At 45.3% G+C, this 18,351-nt stretch overlaps 1 protein-coding gene across 4 annotated transcripts in view; it reads left to right on the top strand.

Moving 5' to 3' along the window:
- Positions 1 to 18,351, top strand: part of EFCAB2 (EF-hand calcium binding domain 2) — a 212,103-nt gene that overhangs the window by 83,201 nt on the left and 110,551 nt on the right. For 2 of the 4 annotated variants that reach the window (XM_063919766.1, XM_063919765.1), the window contains exons 2-3: positions 5,838 to 5,922; positions 9,305 to 9,463. In XM_063919766.1, the coding sequence (XP_063775836.1) occupies positions 9,360 to 9,463 (104 nt within the window). In that variant the 5' untranslated portion in view covers positions 5,838 to 5,922; positions 9,305 to 9,359. The remainder of the gene's footprint in view (positions 1 to 5,837; positions 5,923 to 9,304; positions 9,464 to 18,351) is intronic. The other 2 variants (XM_063919764.1, XM_063919767.1) reach the window with 1 other exon arrangement.

Below are 18,351 nucleotides of genomic sequence, written 5' to 3'. Positions count from 1 at the left end.
ATGAATAAGGGAAGGAAGAAATGAATTCAGCTTGTTCGCCAACAATTTCGCAAACAATTTGACATTAATATTCAGTAGAGAAATGGGATGGTAGCTGGAGCATACCAAGGGATCTTTACCCTATTTGGGGATAACAGTTATGTGGGCTTCCAGGGATTGTTCTAAAAAGTGGGTGTCTGCTGATATGGAATTAAAAGCTTGAAGAAGTTTGGGGGCTAGTGTGTCTTTAAACATTTTGTAATAGGTGGTTGAAAATCCGTCAGGGCCAGGGCTTTTGCCTAAGGGTAAAGAAGTAATAGCATGCTCAACTTCCTGAAGAGTAAAGGGACTTTCTAATGTATCTCTTTCAGGAGGTGAAAGAGAGGGGTAAGCAACCTTTTCCAGATAAGTTTTAGACCTAAAAATGTCTGTGAGAGGATCAGTGCCTAGGGAAGGGTTGTCTAAGTTATATAAAGTGGAGTAGTAATGTTTGAAGCAGGCCGCTATTTCATAATACTAATGAAGGAAGTCGCACATTGGGCTCTAAGAGCTTAAGCGAGAAGCCAACCCGGCTTATTGGCTGTTATTACTACATTTACAGATAGAGAGTTGAACACTATCGTTTAGGATTTTGTTCAGTTGAGCCCGAGCCTCAGACAACTCCACAAACTCAATCTCAGACAAAGAAGACTTATGCGAAGTCTCCAGTGAATGGATTGTTTTCAGCAGTTTAGTTAATCTGGCTGATCTTTGTTTTTTTCATGAAAGAGCCAAGTTGGATAAGTTTATCTCGCAAGGTACATTTATGAGCTTTCCAAAGAATAATTTTAGAAATCTCGGCTGTCTCATTAAAAAAAAAAATATTCAGATAATGCCTTGTCTATTTCGCCCTTGCAGTATTTATCATGCAGTAAGGTTTCATTAAGACACCATGTCCACATACCTATGGGTTGTAATATCGCTGATAGGGTCATAAACACCAGAGCATGGTCCGACCATGTTATTGAGCCTACAGATGTCTCTGGTAGCAGGGGAAGGTGTCTGGGACTTAAAAACAAATAGTCTAGGTGCGGATAAACTTGATGCGGTTTAGAATAAAAAGAGTAATCACGTCCAGATGGGTGCATCACCCTCCAAGGGGGAGATTCAAATGTTTGAAAAGTCAGTTGGGAGTCTGTTTTTTCCTATCTAATAGACAGGAAAAAACAGACACCCAACCGACTTTTCAAACATTTGAATTCCCCCCCCCAAGAGTCAGCTAGCTGAAGCTCGTGTAACAGTCACCTAACCTGGCGATATTTTCATGCAGGAAATGTAGGGGCTTTGGAAGAGGTGTCAAGGGACGGATCCATAGCCCAGTTCAAATCCCCTCCCAGTATAACAATACCTGTGAGTAGAGAATCTAGATGAAGCAGATGGGACTGGAAAAAGGATGTTTGATCTCGGTTGGGAGCGTAGAGCACTATAAATGTGTAAGCTTGTGTGTAAATTTTACAATTTACAACCATTAACCTGCCAAGGACTGGATTATGGACAGATATATCAGTAACATGCACGTTTTTAGAGAACAGAATCGCTACTCCTTTGGATTTACCTTACAATTTACAGTAAAACGCTAGTGGGCAACGGAGGCTGACCAGTGAGTGAGTGTGAGCAGAAATTCTAAAATTAGTCTCTTGGATTAAGGCAACATCCACCCTGTTGTGCGAGAGAGAGCGGAGAAGAGTGGAGCATTTTTTCCAGGATGTTGAGACCTCTAGCATTTATTGATGCAATTTTAAGTTTACCCGGAGGTGTCATATGGTCCATGAATTAATGGAATGCGCTGCAGCTCTCGGATGGCTCTGGAAAGAGAGGCCAAGAAAAGAGGTATGAAAGAGAAGGAACAGAGGACAAAAAATGGGAAATAACAACTGTAATAACATCAAGAAAATTCCGAGGATACTGGAAACCGGAGAGACCAGTAACCCAAATAGGCCCTAGGGCCATATGCGAGAATGGGGAATGGGAGTCACCACTAAAGGTACATTATGAGCTCGATAAATTATGCTACTGCAAACAACTATAGCATCTAGCTGTTCAGAAGTAGTGTAAACACAACTATCAACATAAAATATACAGAGGAAGTGAAATACAGAGAGACATCACAACTAGCGTAATCCTGAAAAATAAATTGAAAAACATAACAGGTGGAATATCAACAGTATAAAGTGAAGTAGGATTGATTTCACCAATATTGACACAGTAGAGTTCAGTTATACCAGTGTAAAGGAGAAAAAATAACACCATCTACTGTAGTAGGAATGTTAATCAAGTTATGCTGGAGTCACGAATAGCATTGGGAACTTCCGACCTCTTCCTTCCAACATTGTGCACTTCTTGCCATGATGAGCGAAGGACCACTAGCTGTGGGGGTTGTAGATTAGGAACAGTAAATTCCCAGTTGGGGATCTCCAATTTCAGTAAGCCCAGAGCAGAATGAGGAGAGGCTGGAAGGAGTGGTTAATCTTCCTGGAAGAGAAGACTTGCAAGCTGAAGGGGAAACCCCATGGGTACATTAATTGATGCTTTCGGAGTTCATCTGTAACAGGTTTAAGGGCTCTCCTCTGATGAAGGCTGTGCCAAGACAGATCTTTATAAATATTGACTGTCGTGCCGTTGAAATCAACTCTGTCTAGCTGTCGAACTTTACGCATATCATCTTTTGGGAATAATAGTGTAAGCGACAGATGACATCACAAGGGTGATCCGTAGGGAGCCCCCTTGGCTTAAGAGCACGGTGGGCCCTGTCAAAGGTTAGTGTCGTTAGGCTTGTTTCCCATAATCGCATTGAAAATCTTCGTAATGGCATCCACCAACCCCAATTGTGGGACGTCTTCCGGTAAGCCCCTAACACGAATGTTTCTCCTACCCCTGTTGTCAAGGTCCATCAACTGTGTGCGTATCGATCGGATCTCATCAGATTGGGCCGAAATTACATCTTTAAGAGAACTCAGGAACCCATCAGTGGAATCCTGATGTAGACATGCGGTCAGAGAGCTGCGCAATATCTTGTCTAATGGTTGCCAATTCACGTCTGATAGTATCTTGGAGATCTTGTTTTGTAGGGAGGGTTTTCATGAATGCCAGAACATCTAGAAGATTGGTGTCCCCCTTGACGGAGGGGTGAGGCCTATCTGCAGATGGAGAAGATGGGGGGGGGGATTTAAGAGATGGCGGAGGGGCTGGAAGCAGGAAGGTTGTCGACAGGCTTGGACGGAGCGGGTTGTAGAAACAATCTCATATCCGTCTGGGACATGGTTTCTTTTGGACGAGGCATGTCTTCTTTTTGAGAAGATTTCCTGCCCCTGACCATAGTGTAGTTAAAAGGAAGAAGCGGAAGCTCCAAAGGATACGATGTACACTAGTAGTGTGTTCACATAGTGTATAGATAGATGACTTTAGTACGGTGACTCCCAGTGGATTGGCAACAACAAGCCATTAAGGAAGAGTCAGCAGCATATCCTTGGAAGTGGGCGCACCTCCACAGAGATATTTCACAAAAAGATGGGGTTCACAAAGGCAGGATGTACGGTGTCACCTCTCTGTAAGTAGTGTCTCCAAAAGGTGAGAATACCATTCCAATACATGCAAATGGGAGGGTGTCAAAGCTAAATACAAGAGTGCAGTATTGCCGTATGAACACCAGAGGGGGTTCTAGCACTTGAGAGGCTAGCACTCTAAATGGTACAGGCTATTGCAGACCAAATGTCCTGTAGTGAAAGGCATAGTCTCCTATGTGTGAAGATATGTGGCGTGGGCTAGTTGCAGCAGACGCCAGGGCCTGGGACAGGAGAGCTGAGATAAGGGACTGTGAACTTTCTGTGAGGACTCATGTAAACAATAGACATAGTCACAGCCTCAGCCTTAGGAGCCAGGAATACATATATTGGATGCCACCAGCAGAAAGTCTCAGTAATCCCCTGAAGACAAGGTTGAAGGGGGAGGAACAGTTAGAGAACACCCAGAGCACAGTGTCTCCACACTCACCTCCCTCAGGATTCCAACAAGGCAGGCAGTCAGCGAGTCTACAGCCTCAGTTGTAAAGAGGTCCGGGCACCACTCAGCTAGTGCCAATAACTCTGCAGCAGCCGGCCAGCAGCAGCTGTAGCACACAGCGTCTCCCAGCAACGTAAGATAGCCACCACCTGAGGTCTCCAGCGGACAGACGCTCTCGCTGCCTACACAGCTTGGGCTCCCACGCCTGAAGTGCTCGCAGTAAGTCCCGGATCGGCAGCCGTAGGTGATTAGCCGCCGTGCAGGGGAAATGTCACCACTGGTCCTCTTTGCTCCAGAACTCTCGGCAGGAAGATCAGATATCGAGGCCCCGACTCCAGAGAGGTGGGTAGGTCACAGCCCGCAAGGACGAAGAGACCCGTCCTCCGGCTATGGAGCCTATGCCCACTATCAGGAAGCATGCAGATAGTGATGGGGGAGCTGTAAGTAGGGCCAAATCATGGAAATACTGTTTTGGGGACCCTTTTTGTGGGCAGATGTGGAGGAGCTCACGGCATACACGTCTGGCTCAGTTGCTAGCCAAGCCATACCTCCCTTCCTCCTATATTTTAAACAGAAACAGTGCGCACATACGGCACGCAGCCCAAAAAGGGGCGTGTTCTTTTGGGAAGATGCATGGCCACACAATAGTTCCCCTAATTCCAATTACACTACACAGAAGTGCAACTTTATTCACATTATATCATGCAATAGTGTCCCTTCTTCACGTTACATCACACAGTAGAACCACTTTAACTTATATATATTACTAATCTCAGTAGTGCTCCTTATTCACATTACAAAACACTGAATTGATCCTTATTGACATTACACCATACTATATTGCTCTTTATTCACATTAGACCACACAGTAGTGCCTTTTCTACACATTATGGCACACAGTAGAGCACCTTATACACATAATGCCACACATTAGTAATGCCTTTATACACATAATACCTTACAGTAATGCCCCTTACACATATGACACACATTATTAATGCCCTTATATACATAATGACACACATAATGCTCCTTACACATATGTTGCACATTATAAATACATTTATACACATAACACACATAATGCCCCTTACACATATGCCAAACACAATGAACCTACCCACACACAGCACTCACACAGCTGCTAACACTGTGACCTCTGCCTCTGCTTGGATACAAATGTGTCCTCCTACATCTTGCCTCAATATGCCTTGTTGCTCCCATCCAGCTCTGCTAATGTTGGGTGCCTTTTTTGCAGAAAATGCATCTTATTTTCTTTGCTATGTGACTAGGACGCACAAGCAGCTCCTGCTGATTACAAAGATCATTAGCATGCCTATATTCTGTGTGCGAAATGCTACGTTATAGTGATTTCCAGGAATACACTGTAACGTAGCATTTTGTATGCACATACAGCTGCGATCACACACAGAATATAGGCATGCCGCATATCATTTTAATCAGCAGAATTTGCTTGTGCCCCTAGGCATTTGCCTAGGGCCAGCTCCGGGGCTTGGGCTTAAAGCTAGGGGACGTGGACTTACATGAATTGCCACGCCCCCTGGGAGCTGCTGGACATGCCCCCAGTCACTGTCTCCCGTGAATAGACACTGCACACATGCACACAGCATCTATTCACTGCAGATAAATGTAAATCTATTAGAAATTACATAAAACATAAACAAAACCATTAACAGATTAGGATATTCTTATACAGTATATTTGGGGACATTAGAAAAAGGTAGAAATAGGAGCATTGTGGTTGGAAAAAAATGCACTGCTCATTATGTTTTATACTATTTTATACTTGTCTTTTACAGAGGCACTTGTGTCAGATTTACAAAAGAAAATCACAGAAGCGTTTGAAGTTTTTGACCATGAAAGCAACAAAACTGTAGATGTCAGGTAAGGCTGCTATGCATTTAACCCTTTCACTCACCTATATATTACACATAAGCATTATACTGTATGCTGGATAATGGGGGTCATTCAGACCTGATCACTCGCTAGCTGGTTTTTGCAGTCCTGAGTTCGCATAGTCACCACCCAGTGTATTTTAGCTGTACAAGTGTGCGATCGCATGTGCAGCCGAGCGGTACAAAAAGATCTTGTGCAGTTTCTGAGTAGCCCAGGACTTACTCAGTTGCTGCGATCACTTCAGCCTGTCCGGGACCAGAACTGACGTCAGACACCCGCCCTACAAACGCTTGGACACGCCTGCATTTTTCCAACCACTCCCAGAAAATGGTCAGTTGCCACCCACAAACGCCTTCTTCCTGTCAATCTCCTTGCGATCGGCTGTGCAAATGGATTCTTTGTAAAACCCACAAGACAATACAAAGCCACAATCCCCTGGCGCTGTGATTGATTACAGATGGATGCAGCAATCCCCAAGGGTTTTTGGTTTTAACCCTTAGTACAGAAACTACAGAAAACAAAAGGCTGGGACTGCGCAAATCAATCTGATGTGGATATTTATTTTTACATAGAATTACTTTCTACACATATACATACAAACTGCTTGATACCGGCCAGCATCACATAAAATATTCTTACATAAAACCAATTAATAAAATAATAGATTTAATAATAGAAGATATCCTTCAACTCCAATTTAAGTAGCTAATATATTCCGTACCCTTAGCTCATATACTTTAAATGAACCATTTATAACTCTCTCATGCAATATTAGTAATACTGTAAACAATTTAGGCAAACGTGAAATGTCCAGCGCTTTTGGTTAGTGTCATGCAACCATGCAAAGGTTTTTCCTTACAGATGTTAGCATTTCATCAAAGCATGCATTATTGTAAATCCTTAATCCCAGATGAAACTTTTCTCTCTCTCCTCAGGTTAAGGACAACCACACTTATTAGTTACTTAGAACCGCTTTGTCCACAGAAAGGGCTTCTGCCGTTTAGCTAAGCAGATCATGCGTGATTGCAGCCTTTTATATAGCAATTCATAGCGTTCAAATGATCAAAGTATGATACTATGCCTGTGCAGTGTCCTGGGACAAACCCCTCCCGGCTGGTTAAAGCCTTATCTGGAGCCTCCGGGTTCTTTCAAAAGCGTGTTTTCCTCCCCAAATATCAATGGGGTTTCTTACACCTGTGGCCGGCCGGCCGGCTGATGTCTCTACTGTTGAATCCTGTATAGGGAATAATGACAGACGCGTTTCCCCGCCTTTGATTACGTAGGCGGCTTCCTCAGTGTCGACACTGAGGAAGCCGCCGACGTAATCAAAGGCGGGGAAACGCGCCTGTCATTATTCCCTATACAGGATTCAACAGTAGAGACATCAGCGGGCCGGCCGGCCACAGGTGTAAGAAACCCCATTGATATTTGGGGAGGAAAACACGCTTTTGAAAGAACCCGGAGGCTCCAGATAAGGCTTTAACCAGCCGGGAGGGGTTTGTCCCAGGACACTGCACAGGCATAGTATCATACTTTGATCATTTGAACGCTATGAATTGCTATATAAAAGGCTGTAATCACGCATGATCTGCTTAGCTAAACGGCAGAAGCCCTTTCTGTGGACAAAGCGGTTCTAAGTGACTAATAAGTGTGGTTGTCCTTAACCTGAGGAGAGAGAGAAAAGTTTCATCTGGGATTAAGGATTTACAATAATGCATGCTTTGATGAAATGCTAACATCTGTAAGGAAAAACCTTTGCATGGTTGCATGACACTAACCAAAAGCGCTGGACATTTCACGTTTGCCTAAATTGTTTACAGTATTACTAATATTGCATGAGAGAGTTATAAATGGTTCATTTAAAGTATATGAGCTAAGGGTACGGAATATATTAGCTACTTAAATTGGAGTTGAAGGATATCTTCTATTATTAAATCTATTATTATATTAATTGGTTTTATGTAAGAATATTTTATGTGATGCTGGCCGGTATCAAGCAGTTTGTATGTATATGTGTAGAAAGTAATTCTATGTAAAAATAAATATCCACATCAGATTGATTTGCGCAGTCCCAGCCTTTTGTGTTCTTTGTAAAACCCATCGCACAGCAACGATCCACTTTGTACCCGTGCAACACGCCTGCGCATTGCAGTGCATATGCATGCGCAGTTCTGACCTGATTGCAGCGCAGCAAAATACGCTAGCGATCGATCAGGTCTGAATAAACCCCTATTTCCGCCTCTACTGCAAAGAATAAGAGTGATGTTTCCGAGGAGTTCCATGGCCGTAAAAAGACATGAAGGTCACAGAAAGTGATGTCAAAAGTCCATAGTAGGAACAAAGTGTGTGTGTGTGTGTGTGTGTGTATGTATATATATATATATATATATATATATATCAGCATTGGAGATGAACGCGGCACTCCAAGACTTTATTCTAAAGTGATGTGCTACTTTATTCCGTATCATTGTTTCGGGGATGTGCTCCTCTTCTTCAGGATAATACAAACAAGTGAGTCAATTCAAAATGTGAAATCTAAATACAATAGAACTTACCCCATGATTCCCTGCAGCTGTCTCCACGTGCATGTGATCCCGAGGAACTGAGTTGATAACTTTTGGTCACGGCACCCTCCAGGCGGCCGGAAGTGTTGTCATTCTGTTGTCCAGCTGCAATGGAGATGCTGTAATCACACCAAGCACCATGTGTGGCAGGGTCAGCATGATTCCACATGAGGTTAATGTGGAACGGCAGGATTTGCAGGATTGGAGCAGCAGTACAGATGGAATACAGTCATGGTTTTAGCTGAATCTGTAGTAAGCCACAGCTGGGCTAATCACTTCACCTTATATGGAGAAAAGGGTTTTTACAGAAGACGTAAAAAGAAAGCGACAATGCCTTTTCTGGGGAACACTTGTAATTAATTTGTTAAAAATGAACTTTTAATTACTTATTTTAAAATGCAAGGCTTCATGTGACATATACAGGTTAATCCTCAAAAAAATAGCACATCTAACATCAAATTGTTATCGCAGTAGCGAGAAAATAAAGTTAGGTATTCGGAATGGAATTTCCCACAATTCACCTGTCAATAGTTTGGTATAGGGAAATATCGATGCTCTTTTCACCACCTTTTGTTATAAATACACATGAAAAACATAAATTTCTAAAAAAAAAAATGTTGGAGTTTTTATGTACTCCCTTTTTTTGGTTTTGCCACTTTTAATAAGTGTTTAAAATTATGGTATGTATTCCATCCAAAACACACCACCAATCAGTCGTGTGGATTACACATCTGCCCTATATACAACAAAAGAAGAAACAAGCAATATCCAACATATACATCTTTGTTTCTTTTTTTATGCTGCAGCTGATGCAGTCCATAGAATCTGGTGATTTGCACATGCGCGGTCCCTCTGCTGCTTATGCACATGCGCTGTTCCCGGAGCCTGCCAGATTCATTGCACAAGTGCCGGGACCCATCTGCCATGGCTTTCTCCTCTCCGGGCAGCCCCCCTCCTACAGGCAGGTAGGAACCCCTGCTGATTTAACACCTACCCCTGCTGATTTAACACCTACCCCTGTGGGTAGATTTAATATGTGGTTGTTTTGCCCATAGCAATCAGATCTGTATTGCATCCTAGAAAATGATAGACAGAATCTGAGGTGGGCATCACCACCATTTTTCATTTCTCTATCGTCCTAGTGGATGCTGGGGTTCCTGAAAGGACCATGGGGAATAGCGGCTCCGCAGGAGACAGGGCACAAAAGTAAAGCTTTACGATCAAGTGGTGTGTACTGGCTCCTCCCCCCATGACCCTCCTCCAAGCCTCAGTTAGATTTTTGTGCCCGGCCGAGAAGGGTGCAATCTAGGTGGCTCTCCTAAAGAGCTGCTTAGAAAAGTTTAGCTTAGGTTTTTTATTTTACAGTGAGTCCTGCTGGCAACAGGATCACTGCAACGAGGGACTTAGGGGAGAAGAAGTGAACTCACCTGCGTGCAGGATGGATTGGCTTCTTTGGCTACTGGACATTAGCTCCAGAGGGACGATCACAGGTACAGCCTGGATGGTCACCGGAGCCTCGCCGCCGGCCCCCTTGCAGATGCTGAAACGAGAAGAGGTCCAGAATCGGCGGCAGAAGACTCCTCAGTCTTCTTAAGGTAGCGCACAGCACTGCAGCTGTGCGCCATTTCCTCTCAGCACACTTCCCACGGCAGTCACTGAGGGTGCAGGGCGCTGGGAGGGGGGCGCCCTGGGAGGCAAATGAAAACCTATTTTGGCTAAAAATACCTCACATATAGCCTCCGGGGGCTATATGGAGATATTTAACCCCTGCCAGAATCCATTAAAGAGCGGGAGACGAGCCCGCCGAAAAAGGGGCGGGGCCTATCTCCTCAGCACACAGCGCCATTTTCCCTCACAGAAAGGCTGGAGGGAAGGCTCCCAGGCTCTCCCCTGCACTGCACTACAGAAACAGGGTTAAAACAGAGAGGGGGGGCACTAAATTTGGCGTTAGAAATATATAAAAAAGATGCTATAAGGGAAAACACTTATATAAGGTTGTCCCTATATAATTATAGCATTTTTGGTGTGTGCTGGCAAACTCTCCCTCTGTCTCTCCAAAGGGCTAGTGGGTCCTGTCCTCTATCAGAGCATTCCCTGTGTGTCTGCTGTGTGTCGGTACGTGTGTGTCGACATGTATGAGGACGATGTTGGTGAGGAGGCGGAGCAATTGCCTGTAATGGTGATGTCACTCTCTAGGGAGTCGACACCGGAATGGATGGCTTATTTAGGGAATTACGTGATAATGTCAACACGCTGCAAGGTCGGTTGACGACATGAGACGGCCGACAAACAATTAGTAAGACGTCTCAAAAACACCGTCAGGGGTTTTAAAACGCCCGTTTACTTTAGTCGGTCGACACAGACACAGACACGGACACTGAATCCAGTGTCGACGGTGAATAAACAAACGTATTCCTTATTAGGGCCACACGTTAAGGGCAATGAAGGAGGTGTTACATATTTCTGATACTACAAGTACCACAAAAGAGGGTATTATGTGGGATGTGAAAAAACTACCGTAGTTTTTCCTGAATCAGATAAATTAAATGAAGTGTGTGATGATGCGTGGGTTCCCCCCGATAGAAAATTATGGGCGGTATACCCTTTCCCGCCAGAAGTTAGGGCGCGTTGGGAAACACCCCTTAGGGTGGATAAGGCGCTCACACGCTTATCAAAAGAGCCAGCTGACAGGAGGCTGGAAAATATCATAAAAAGTATATACACACATACTGGTGTTATACTGCGACCAGCGATCGCCTCAGCCTGGGTGTGCAGAGCTGGGGTGGCTTGGTCGGATTCCCTGACTAAAAATATTGATACCCTTGACAGGGACAGTATTTTATTGACTATAGAGCATTTAAAGATGCATTTTCTATATATGCGAGATGCACAGAGGGATATTTGCACTCTGGCATCAAGAGTAAGTGCGATGTCCATATCTGCCAGAAGATGTTTATGGACACGACAGTGGTCAGGTGATGCAAGGAGTTATTTGGGGTCGGTCCATCGGACCTGGTGGCCACGGCAACTGCTGGAAAATCCACCGTTTTTACCCTAAGTCACATCTCTGCAGAAAAAGACACCGTCTTTTCAGCCTCAGTCCTTTCGTCCCTATAAGAGTCATATCTGCCCAGGGATAGAGGAAAGGGAAAAAGACTGCAGCAGGCAGCCCATTCCCAGGAACAGAAGCGTTCCACCGCTTCTGCCAAGCTCTCAGCATGACGCTGGGACCGTACAGGACCCCTGGATCCTACAAGTAGTATCCCAGGGGTACAGATTGGAATGTCGAGACGTTTCCCCTTCGCAGGCTCCTGAAGTCTGGTTTACCAAGGTCTCCCTCCGACAAGGAGGCAGTATGGGAAACAATTCACAAGCTGTATTCCCAGCAGGTGATAATCAAATTACCCCTCCTACAAGAAAGGGGTATTATTCCACACTATTTTGTGGTACTGAAGCCAGAAGGCTAGGTGAGACCTATTCTAAATCTAAAAAAATTTGAACACTTACAAAGGTTCAAATCAAGATGGAGTCACTCAGAGCAGTGATAACGAACCAGGAAGAAGGGGACTATATAGTGTCCCGAGACATCAGGGATGCTTACCTCCATGTCCCAAATTTGCCCTTCTCACTAAGGGTACCTCAGGTTCGTGGTACAGAACTGTCACTATCAGTTCAGACGCTGCCGTTTGGATTGTCCACGGCACCCTGGGTCTTTACCAAGGTAATGGCCGAAATGATGATTCTTCTTCGAAGAAAAGGCGTCTTAATTATCCCTTACTTGGACGATCTCCTGATAAGGACAAAGTCCAGGGAACAGTTGGAGGTCGTAGTAGCACTATCTCGGATACTGCTACAACAGCACGGGTGGATTCTAAATATTCCAAAATCGCAGCTGATCCCGACGACAAGTCTGCTGTGCCTAGGGATGATTCTGGACACAGTCCAGAAAAAGGTGTTTCTCCCGGAAGAGAAAGCCAGGGAGTTATCCGAGCTAGTCAGGAACCTCCTAAAATCAGTGCATCATTGCACAAGGGTCCTGGTAAAATGGTGACTTCCTACGAAGCAATTCCATTCGGCAGATTTCACGCAAAAAAAAAAAAAATTTCAGTGGGATCTGCTGGACAAATGGTCCGGATCGCATCTTCAGATGCATCAGCGGATAACTCTATATCCAAAGACAAGGGTGTCTCTCCTGTGGTGGTTACAGAGTGCTCATCTTCTAGAGGGCCGCAGATTCGGCATTCAGGATTGGATGCTGGTGACCACGGAGGCCAGCCCGAGAGGCTGGGGAGCAGTCACACAAGGAAAAAATTTCCAGGGAGTGTGATCAAGTCTGGAGACTTTTCTCCACATAAATATACTAGAGCTAAGGGTAAATTTATAATGCTCTAAGCTTAGCAAGACCTCTGCTTCAAGGTCAGCCGGTATTGATCCAGTGGGAAAAACATCACGGCAGTCGCCCACGTAAATAGACAGGGCGGCACAAGAAGCAGGAGGGCAATGGCAAATACAAGGACTTTTCGCTGGGCGGAAAATCATGTGATAGCACTGTCAGCAGTGTTTCATTCCGGGAATGGAAACTGGGAAGCAGACTTCCTCAGCAGGCACGACCTCCACCCGGCAGAGTGGAAACTTCATCGGGAAGTTTTCCACATGATTGTAAACCGTTGGGAAATACCAAAGGTGGACATGATGGCGTCCCGTCTGAACAAAAAACGGGACAGGTATTGCGCCAGGTTAAGAGACCCTCAGGCAATAGCTGTGGACGTTCTGGTAACACCGTGGATGTACCAGTCGGTGTATGTGTTCCATCCTCTGCTTCTCATACCTAAGGTACTGAAAATTATAAGACGTAGAGGAGTAAGAACTATACTCATGGCTCCGGATTGGCCAAGAAGGACTTGGTACCCGGAACTTCAAGAGATGCTCACAGAGGACTTATGGCCTCTGCCGCTAAGAAGGGACTTGTTTCAGCAAGTACCATGTCTGTTCCAGGACTTACCGCAGCGGCGTTTGACGGCATGGCGGTGGAACGCCGGATCCTAAGGGAAAAAAGGCATTCCGGAAGAGGTCATTCCTACCCTGGTCAAAGCCAGAAAGGAGGTGACCGCACAACATTATCACCACATGTGACAAAAATATGTTGCGTGGTGTGAGGCCAGAAAGGCCCCACGAAGAAATTTCAACTCGGTCGATTCCTGCATTTCCTGCAAACAGGAGTGTCTATGGGCCTCAAATTGGGGTCCATTAAGGTTCAAATTTCGGCCCTGTCGATTTTCTTCCAGAAAGAAGTGGCTTCAGTTCCTGAAGTCCAGAAGTTTGTCAAGGGAGTATTGCATATACAACCCCCTTTTGTGCCTCCAGTGGCACTGTGGGATCTCAACGTAGTCCTGGGATTCCTCAAATCACGTTGGTTTAAACCGCTCAAATCTGTGGATTTGAAATATCTCACATGGAAAGTGACCATGATTTTGGCCCTGGCCTCGGCCAGGCGAGTGTCAGAATTGGCGGCTTTGTCTCACAAATGCCCATATCTGATTGTCCATTCGGACAGGGCAGAGCTGCGGACTCGTCCCCAGTTTCTCCCTAAGGTGGTGTCAGCGTTTCACCTGCACCAGCTTATTGTGGTACCTGCGGCTACTAGGGACTTGGAGGACTCCAAGTTGCTGGATGTTGTCAGGGCCCTGAAAATATAGGTTCCAGGACGGCTGGAGTCAGGAAAACTGACTTGCTGTTATCCTGTATGCACCCAACAAACTGGGTGCTCTTGCTTCTAAGCAGACTATTGCTAGTTGGATGTGTAATACAATTCAGCTTGCACATTCTGTGGCAGGCCTGCCACAGCCAAAATATGTAAATGCCCATTCCACAAGGAAGGTGGGCTCATCTTGGGCGGCTGCCCGAGGGGTCTCGGCTTTACAACTTTGCCGAGCGGCTATTTAGTCAGGGGCAAACACGTTTGTAAAATCCTACAAATTTGATACCCTGGCTAAGGAGGACCTGGAGTTCTCTCATTCGGTGCTGCAGAGTCATCCGCACTCTCCCGCCCGTTTGGGAGCTTTGGTATTATCCCCATGGTCCTTTCAGGAACCCCAGCATCCACTAGGACGATAGAGAAAATAAGAATTTACTTACCGATAATTCTATTTCTCGGAATCCGTAGTGGATGCTGGGCGCCCATCCCAAGTGCGGATTGTCTGCAATACTTGTACATAGTTACAAAAATCGGGTTATTATTGTTGTGAGCCATCTTTTCAGAGGCTCCGCTGTTATCATACTGTTAACTGGGTTCAGATCACAGGTTGTACAGTGTGATTGGTGTGGCTGGTATGAGTCTTACCCGGGATTCAAAATCCTTCCTTATTGTGTACGCTCGTCCGGGCACAGTATCCTAACTGAGGCTTGGAGGAGGGTCATGGGGGGAGGAGCCAGTACACACCACTTGATCGTAAAGCTTTACTTTTGTGCCCTGTCTCCTGCGGAGCCGCTATTCCCCATGGTCCTTTCAGGAACCCCAGCATCCACTACGGACTCCGAGAAATAGAATTATCGGTAAGTAAATTCTTATTTTTAGAAGCTTTAGTTAATCTATCCCCAGGTCTTGAGTTTGGAAACAAATAAGTTTAATTCTTCTTGGGAGATCCAGCTTCTCACAGCCTCGGGACCTAATAATAATGGTAATAATGCTTCATTGCTCCTCGGGTTCTGTACCTACAGAAGAGGTCTGCTGGATTGTGCCCTCTCCCAGCACTATTCTTCTCAGTTAGGGATTCAGTGGCCAATTTATCAAACAATGGAGCTGTATAAAAAATGTGATAAGTTTCTAAATTTATTCTGTCACTTATTGGTTCTTTCTCTAGCATCCATAAGGGATATTGGGGACAGATTAGTACGATGGAGTATAGACGGGTCCAATGGAGCCAGTGCACTTTACATTTCTTCAACTGGGTTTGCTGGCTCCTCCCCTCTATGCCTCCTCCTACAGCTCAGTTTAGAAAAAAGTGCTCTCAGGAGAGGATGCACACTCTGCAAGCTCCAGAGTTTTTCTTCAATTTTTTTTAAAAAGTGTTTTTTCTTTCGGTATGCTATTTGGACAACAGCATACCTGCACCACGGGAGTTAGGGGGGAAATGGTCACCGGCCTTTTGAGGTGCAGAGCCACTTCCCGGTCCTGAGGGGCTGTTTGTTCAGCGGGGCATGGCGCCTTGGCTGTCGCAGCCGCAGCATGCTGCACACCCCTAACGCTGTCTGAAGGTGATGATCGGTGGTGAGTACCAACAGGGGGCCCCACTAGGGGGGTCCCCCAGTTTTACTGTGCAGGTGTGGTGTACGGGTCCCTCCTGGGGGGGAACCGCTATAGCCCCTGCGTGAGACTGGCTAAATATAGTAAACCAAACATTTATGTGAGGTTGTACATATTGGGAGACATGGCCAGTATAAATATACAGAAGTAGCTCTGGCGCCATGGCGGAGGGTGGAGCTGCACGAGAGCGTGCTCAGCGGCATTTTGTCGCTTTTCTTTGCATAGCAGCAGCAGCAACCTCCACAGCTCCTCCAAACAGTCCCTGGATCGCTGGTACCGGGTATAGAGGGGGAGAGCCGCTATACTAGTGCACAATAACATCCCCCTGAGGGATTTTATCATATTACAGTCTCACTGTGTTTACACATTGTTGTACTGGGGCTGTGCAGCGCTGGGTGCGTTGGGGTCCTTTCTCCTGTGTCTCCTCTCACATGCAGTAGGTCAGGCTTGCAATATATCAATATCAGGCTGTGCTGTATGTGTAGTATACCTGTTTTTCTGAATCACAATGGTAAAACAGAAGTCATGCAGTGTATGTAATGCTAGATTCTCTCCTAGTTCATCTGGCTCAATATCATGTGAGCAGTGTAGTCCGCCATCTCAGAATGCTGATTTCAATGTGGGGGAGAGTCCAGAGCCCTCCTGGTTGGGGGCTATCAAAAATGTGATGTCTAATATGTCATCTCAGCTCACTGCAAATGCAAATAAGACTCAGGAACTGCAACAAGCAGTGGCAAGTCTAGCTGCTAAACATCCCCCCTGTCTACTACAGGTGCACAGAAATGTGCTCTACCTGCAGTCTGTTGGAGATAAGACTCCTCCTGTATCAACTTCCTTCGGTTGTCTGTGTAAATACCTGTTACCAATGCATTGGGAGACTCACAGTAAACATCACACACGGAGGTATGTTCAGAATGAATCTGTATTGGTTCGTTGTCCAGGGTTTTTATAGACAAAGAAATGATTACACAGCATTTTGTATGTATCACAAACAGAACAAAAGAATCATTGCTGAAAAGAAACATACAATCTCTTAGAAGATGCTCTGTGCTTTCCTCCTCCCCTCCTGTCCTTGACAGTAAGATTGTTTCACAATATGTCTTCAGAAAGTCCATTTGACTTTGCTTCTCACAGAAATTTCTTTCTATTTGAAATGTCAGCATTACTTATAACTCATTATGAAGCCTGAAAACATCTCTAAAATGGCTGCTGTTATACAAGATGGCTGATAACTGCTGTAGTACAATGCTATCCCTCTCAGTCCCTCCTTTTTATAATAATCTGACATTACACTTGAGCTATGAGGCATTACAAAATCTCCACCTAACGAGTCTAGGCAAACAGTCTAGCTATGATGGTGCTTTTCACTTTATCCGACGGAGGGTTGATGACCGTTCACTCATATCCATCAAGGTAGACTGCTCACGGCTCTTTCTTGCCAAGCTCTTCTGTAGCTGCTTAAACTTGGAGGTTTCAAATCTAGTTTATGGACTTTTTGCACGCTGAAAGGAAACAAAATAGTATCTTAAAACTAGTGATGAGCGGGTTCGGTTCCTCGGAATCCGAACCCCCCCGAACTTCACCCATTTTACACGGGTCCGAGGCATACTCGGATTCTCCTGTATTGCTCGGTTAACCCGAGCGCGCCCGAACGTCATCATCCCGCTGTCGTATTCTCGCGAGATTCGGATTCTATATAAGGAGCCGCGCGTCGCCGCCATTTTTCACTCGTGCATTGGAAATGATAGTGAGAGGACGTGGCTGGCGTCCTCTCACTTTGTTTCAGGGGGCTGCAAAAGTGCAAATATCTTTATTCTGGGGACCAGCAGTATTATAGGAGGAGTACAGTGCAGAGTTTTGCTGACCAGTGACCACCAGTATTATACGTTCTCTGCCTGAAAAACGCTCCATATCTGTGCTCAGTGTGCTGCATATATCTGTGCTCACACTGCTTTATTGTGGGGACTGGGGACCAGCAGTATTATATAGGAGGAGTACAGTGCAGAGTTTTGCTGACCAGTGACCACCAGTATTATACGTTCTCTGCCTGAAAAACGCTCCATATCTGTGCTCAGTGTGCTGCATATATCTGTGCTCACACTGCTTTATTGTGGGGACTGGGGACCAGCAGTATTATATAGGAGGAGTACAGTGCAGAGTTTTGCTGACCAGTGACCACCAGTATTATACGTTCTCTGCCTGAAAAACGCTCCATATCTGTGCTGCATTGTAGTATATAGTAGGAGTACAGTGCATAATTTTGCTGACCACCAGTATATAATATATAGGAGTACGGTACAGAAGGCCACTGCTCTACCTACCTTTGTGTCGTCAAGTATACTATCCATCCATACCTGTGGTGCATTTCAGTTTTGCACAGTTTGCTGACCACCAGTATATAATATATAGCAGTACGGTACAGTAGGCCACTGCTCTACCTACCTCTGTGTCGTCAAGTATACTACCCATCCATACCTGTGGTGCATTTCAGTTTTGCACAGTTTGCTGACCACCAGTATATAATATATAGCAGTACTGTACAGTAGGCCA

The sequence above is a fragment of the Pseudophryne corroboree genome, chromosome 4 (genome assembly GCF_028390025.1).
Source record: "Pseudophryne corroboree isolate aPseCor3 chromosome 4, aPseCor3.hap2, whole genome shotgun sequence".
NCBI lineage: Eukaryota > Metazoa > Chordata > Amphibia > Anura > Myobatrachidae > Pseudophryne > Pseudophryne corroboree.
Note: the sequence above shows the minus strand (reverse complement) of the source record. Positions and strands in the feature narration are given on the sequence as shown.